The sequence below is a fragment of the Orycteropus afer genome, unplaced genomic scaffold (assembly GCF_000298275.1).
Source record: "Orycteropus afer afer isolate SDZICR_OR568_19922 unplaced genomic scaffold, OryAfe1.0 scaffold00612, whole genome shotgun sequence".
Classification (NCBI taxonomy): Eukaryota; Metazoa; Chordata; class Mammalia; order Tubulidentata; family Orycteropodidae; genus Orycteropus; species Orycteropus afer.
In genome coordinates this window covers 194,941-200,940 of record NW_006922199.1, presented here as the reverse complement: position 1 = coordinate 200,940, position 6,000 = coordinate 194,941, and the positions used below count along the sequence as shown (strand labels likewise).

General features: G+C 42.8%; 1 protein-coding gene across 1 annotated transcript in view; it reads left to right on the top strand.

Moving 5' to 3' along the window:
• ERCC3 (ERCC excision repair 3, TFIIH core complex helicase subunit) overlaps positions 1-6,000 on the top strand; it is a 218,454-nt gene that overhangs the window by 24,717 nt on the left and 187,737 nt on the right. Inside the window, exon 9 of the mRNA XM_007956396.1 lies at positions 5,214-5,398. Within this exon, the coding sequence (XP_007954587.1) occupies positions 5,214-5,398 (185 nt within the window). The remainder of the gene's footprint in view (positions 1-5,213; positions 5,399-6,000) is intronic.

The window sequence follows — 6,000 nt, the reverse complement described above, 5'->3', positions numbered from 1 at the left end:
GATTATCTTCTGTGTCTGTGTTAATTGGTTTCCCTTTTCTTTGTTGAAGAGGGTCTGTGCAGTCCTTCTGCCTAGTCCGCCATCTTGCCAGAACTCGAGTAGTCATTTCTAAATGCTAATTTTAAAAATTAGTTTTCTTCCGTCTTTGTTTTTCTTGTTGGTATAACATAACTTACCCTTAACTCATTTTTCATGACACTGTGAAAACTGGACTAGGAGCATTACAAAAAATCCTTGTAGTATGTTGTTTTATTTAAAGGCTGAAGTATTAGTCTTTAATCAATGTATAATAGATGCTCTATTTATGTATTGTGGGCAAACTTTTTTAAACTGCTCTAATTTATATACTGTAAAATTCACCCATTTTAAGTTTTTAGTTCATTGATTGTTAGTACATTTATGGAGTTGTGCAGTGTCACCATGATCCAGTTTTGGAACATTTCTCTCATATTCATTTGTAGTCAGTCTCCACTCCCATTCCTTGCCCTAGGCAACTACTGATCTGTTTTCTGCCTCTAGATTTGTTTTTGCTGGAGATTTCATATAACTGGGATCCTATACTATATATTCTCTTGTTTCTGGCTTTTTTCACTTTACATAATGGTTTTGAGGGTCATTCATGTTGTAGCATATATTAGTAGTTTGCTGATTTTTATTGGTGAAAAAATTGCAAATTGTATTCCAAGCAAAACTTCCTTGAGAAAACATATTAAGGAGGAACCTGATAAATAATTTTAAACTAGAGATTACTCAAAGTGAAGTGCAATGAGAGACATTTTTACATACAGCACTCAAAATGTTGCCAAAACGCTCCTCATGTCTGATTTTTGCGTCACATGTACTGATGCCAAATTACAGCTATAACATCATATTGAGTGAAAGATACCAGACACAAAAAGTCCATACTATGTGATTCCATTTGTATGAGCTTCAGAAAGGAGGTAGCACTCATCTCTGATAACTGAAGTCAGAGTGTTGGTTGCTTTCTCTGACTCTGTGGAGTGGAGAGAGGTGGTTATTTCCTGGGAGGGGTTGGGACAGAGACTTCTGGGATGCTGAAAATACACCTACATAAAAGTTTATTGAGCCATATGTTTCTGATGGGTGCACCTTTTTTTTTTCAATAGGAGGTATAAAGGTAAGTTTACTGATAAGAATGAGTCAAAAGTCAGGGAAGAATTGATGATGTAGCTGCAGGAAGAGATAATTGAGTCTTTGACAAAGTAAGAAATGGTGAGATAAGGAACAGAATTGGAAATGTTGGCTTTTAGTACAATAGGGACAGTTCATCCAATGACGTATAGGAAAAGCAGAGAGAATAAAAACAGATGTGGAAAGGTTAGCAAATATGGTGGTGGCAAGAGGAAGGAATGCCTGTCTGATTTTTTTCTTTTCCTTAACACAAAGTAGTTAAGTTCACTAAAACATAATATATGTTATAAGGTATAAGGTGTGTAAAGGAAGTAAGCTAGATAGTCTTCACAAGACATTCTTTTAGGTATCTATTGCAGTTTAAGGAACTACCCCAAAACTTGGTGACTTAAAACCGTGATTTATTATTTCTCACAATTCTGTGGGTTAACCATGTGGCTATTCTTCATGTGGTGCTGGCAAGTGTGCTAAGAACATGGAAAATCCCATGGCTGGCAGTTGGTGGTGGCTGCCAGCTAGAAGCTCAGCTGTGGCCATCAGTCAGAAGTATTGGTTTTCCTCCATGTAGATCTTTTGATATGAATGCTTGGGCTTTCTCAAAGCATGGTGGTTTCAAGGGAGAAGGATTACATGTCAGTCAGTTTGTTTGGAGAGAATTTAGTATTAGAGCAGTTTCGCCTTTGGGGATTGGCACATTTTATTATATGTGAGTTATACATCAAAGTCCACTGATGATAAATGTTAGGGCTATAAGAGGATGTAATTAAGGGCTGAAAACCTGGTTTGGAGGACAGAGGCCATAGAGAGGGCTGTTTCTGGCTGCAGAGTATGCAGGTACTTAGTACATCCCTTAGGTTTACACTAATTCTGGGCTTACCCCCTTAGGGCTGCCTCATGGGGCCTCATTAGATTGGTGTTTCCATTGCTTTGGCTACCATATCCTTCTGATAATGGGATGCTTGATCTGCGGTACTGAGTTACCCTTTTTGGAACCTGCTTTGTCCTGTCTTAAAGATAATCGGTTTTCGGGCATTAGCCAAATGTTTTCAAACCACTTTAAGCTTTAGTATGTGGAACTTTGTAAAAATTAGGCGTTTACTTGGAGTTAAAACCTTTTGGTTTGTCTTTTGATGCAGTCTGGCTTTTCTTTCCTCAAATTGTTAAACCTGTTTATTTATTCATTTTAATTTTTATAGTGATTTGGGTGTAAGTTTACAGAGCAAATTCACTTGTCATACAGCAGCTCACATATACTTTGTCTCATGACATTGACTTTGTGGGCAGTTTCCCACAATGCAACAGCTCCCCTCCCACTTCCTCCCCATAGTTACCTCTTCACTCTGTTCTTCCCTCCCATACACTTCTGCTTCCCAAGCTGTCTCCTTGTGCATACACAGCCTTTCTATTCTCCCATGATTGATCTCTCCAAGGAGTATATCTGCCTAATGTAAATGTTCAGCTCATATACCTGTCTTTTGTTTGACTAGAAGCCACAGGAGTGGGTTCAATTCCAGACCTGAAGGGCAACTAGGAGCCATAGTCTCAGTGGTTCGTTCTATCAGGCTCTTTCAGACCAGCAAACATGGTCCCTTTTTTTTTCCAAATGATTTTGAGTTTTGTTCCCCATTGTTCTCCCACTCTATCCAGAATCTCCTACGTAGATCTCCCTCCGAGTGGCTGACAGTGGTAGCTGGGCACCATCTAGTTCTTCTGGTCTCATAGTCATATATAAGCCTGTTTATTTCTGAAGTAGTATTAACCAGTAACCATTTGCCATCAAGTCAGTGCTGAAGCATAGTGTGTTAGAGTAGAACTCCATAGAGTTTTCAGTGGTTCATTTTTTGGAAGTAGATCTCCAGGTCTTTGTCCAGGCATCTCTGGGTGGACTTTTTAGTTAGCAGCTAAGCATATTAACTTTTTACACCACCCAGAACCTAATGTGTCATTAGTTTTAACTTTAATTTTATTCTAAGATTAAGTATGACCCAAACATTTAACCCTCCTTTAGCGTATTAGTGGTACAAACATTTAAGCACTTGACTGCTAACTGAAAGGTTGGTGGTTCCACTCCATTCCCATGTGCCTCAGAAGAAGGGCCTGGTTATCTACTTCTAAAAAATCAGTGATTGAAAACTCTATGGAGCACAGCTTCTACTCTGGCACATAAAAATCAGGCATTGGAAACTATGGAGCATAGTTCTACTCTGACACAGAAGAGGTCACCATGAGTCAGAGTCAACCTGATGGCAACTGGTTTGGGTTTGTTTTTGGTTTTCAGAGTATACCTGCTCCTCACTTACTGACTGGCTCATTATCCAACATTTCAAATTTATGACAATAGTAAAAAATCTATTACCTGAGTACTTTTCTCACTACTGACACAACTTCTGGCTGTAAAGAATGCCAAGGTTCCTGATGGGGTCCCTGACTGGCAAATCTTGTGTGCATGTAGGAAGGAACTATTTCACCACTTGGGAGGGGGGAAGGGGACACAGTCTTCCTGAGGCCCAGGAGTACCAGGAGGAGTGGTAGGGTATCTGGAGTGGGGCCGATGGGGACAGAAGCAAGTCCTTGGGTGTCCATGGTGGGCTGAGGCCAGGGCAGCAGTAGTTAGTGTCCTGAAGATGGGTTGGCCTTGGGGCCAAGGAGGAAGCAGGACTCCAGGGTCTGGCCCCAGCTCCCAGCTCCAAGGGACAACAGGGGCAGGCTGGTCCATGGTCAAAAGGACCCCTGAAGACATGGCACTCGCTTGCCCAGGCCCTGTGGGGTCCCATGTCAGCTGATGTGCACCTGCGCAGCCCTCAAGGCTTTCTTGATACTCCCTCTTGGTTGGGCATAGGTGAGGGCAAGGCAGGCTACCTGTGTGAGGGAAGATCAATGGGTGAGTGGCCAGCAGCAGCTGTAGTTTAATGTCAAGGGTGGAGGCCGCGCCTTGGAGAAAGCTCTGGGTTATTGATTTTAATGGGGACAGAAGAGGGCATGGCTGTGTAGTGAGAACCAGGGGTTGCTCTAGTGAGGGACCAGTTGAGGGATCCAGTGATCAGCATGCACCGACCCCTTGCAGCACTCAGGCTCTCCCCCACCCATGGACAGAGAGCTCCTTGCCCCCAGCAAAGCCTCCTTGGGTATCTTTGGGTCATTGAGGGAATGAGCCAGGGCCATTCAGGGCCAGGATGAGCCAATGTGGCAGTAGGGTCAGGCTCTCCTAAGGCATTGTGGGGGTGGGGAGAGAGCAGTGGCAGGTGACCTCAGAAGGAACCAGCAGGATGCTTACAGTACAGATGAGAGAGTGATGTAATATGGTCATCCTCCATTTTTGCATATTGCTGATTTTCATGTAACCTAACCACGTTAGTAAGTAAGGAGTGAATGTATTAAAACTTTTTAAAGATGAGCCTGTGGAACATAAAATTGAGTCTTTTAAAATGTTTAATATCTCATACCCAATTACTTGTTTATTTAATTCAATAAATCATAAACAGTTACAACATTCAAAAGTACAAAAAAAGACTGCTGTTTGACTGAATAAATTTCTGATTGGTAAAGTGTGGAGAATTTCCTCAGGTGGCCAGTCATGCATGAGGAAGATTGATGCCTGAGCTTCATATCCCTTGGGCTCCACTTTTTCTCTGGTTTCTGGGCAGATGGTGGGAAGCTGTGTATAGCCTGCTCCATTTTGTTCCTCTGATCCCTAGAGGCTTGGGTACAAGTTTCTTGTATAATTTTGAGCTACCTTGCATTTTAAGTGTTGTAGATCATGTTTCAAGTTCCCATTGACATGCCCTTTGATTGCTGAGCTGTTTAAGGAGAATGGCAGGGTTCTGCTAACTTGCAACTTCCTTAAAGTAATTTCTTCCTCTTGTTCCCTATTCATCTTTCTTTTAAACTCATCTAAAACTGAGATTCATTGTTTATGCCTGGTCATTCCTGTCTAGAGGTTGTATCCTGTGACCCAGCAATCTGGGATTACCCATGAAGTGTGATGGCCAGTGTTAAGTCAAAGGCTGTGTATGGTACTTGAGCATTTTTGAAAGTGACAAGTGAATTCTCTGTCTCCCCAGCCAAGATGTTCCGGCGGGTGCTCACTATTGTGCAGGCCCACTGCAAGTTGGGCTTGACAGCCACTCTGGTCCGAGAAGATGACAAAATTGTTGACTTGAATTTTCTGATTGGGCCCAAACTCTATGAGGCCAACTGGATGGAGCTTCAGAACAACGGCTACATCGCCAAAGTCCAGTGTGCTGAGGTACCTGCCCCTTCCTGGTCCAAGGGTTTAGGTGGGCATCTCCAAGGGTGACACTTCCAGTGGGCCAGAGGAAATGGAATAGGTGGAGGCCTCCTGGCAGGCATGCTGGACTCATGCAGAACCATGCTGGTTGCCCTGTGAGGGACTCAGTACTATGTGCATTTTATCAATAAGTAGCACAGGGTAACTTGCCTAGGGTTACATAATTCAAAGATAAAGTCAGGATGCTATTCCAGGTTGATTTGGCTCCAAAGTCCGTGTGTCTCCTTCCCCTCTGAATGAACAGCCTTGGAGTGTCCTGTCCACCGTCAGGACTGGGCTGTTCCTGGAGAGCAGCCATTAAGCCATAGCATTCCATTGTCAATGCTGTTGATTTTGAGGCCTTGGATCATTTTATTTCTAAGAATCCATTTTCCCGGTATTCTTCTGTGGTGAATATCAACGTGTTGTTGTTGTTGTTATGTGCCGTCGAATTGGACCCAACTCATAGCGACCCCTCCTTGGGTTTCCGAGGCAGTATCACTATGGAAGTAGATTGCCCCATCTTCCTTCCAAGGAGTGGCTGGTGGTTTTGAACCAACAGCCTTCTGGTTAGCAATCAA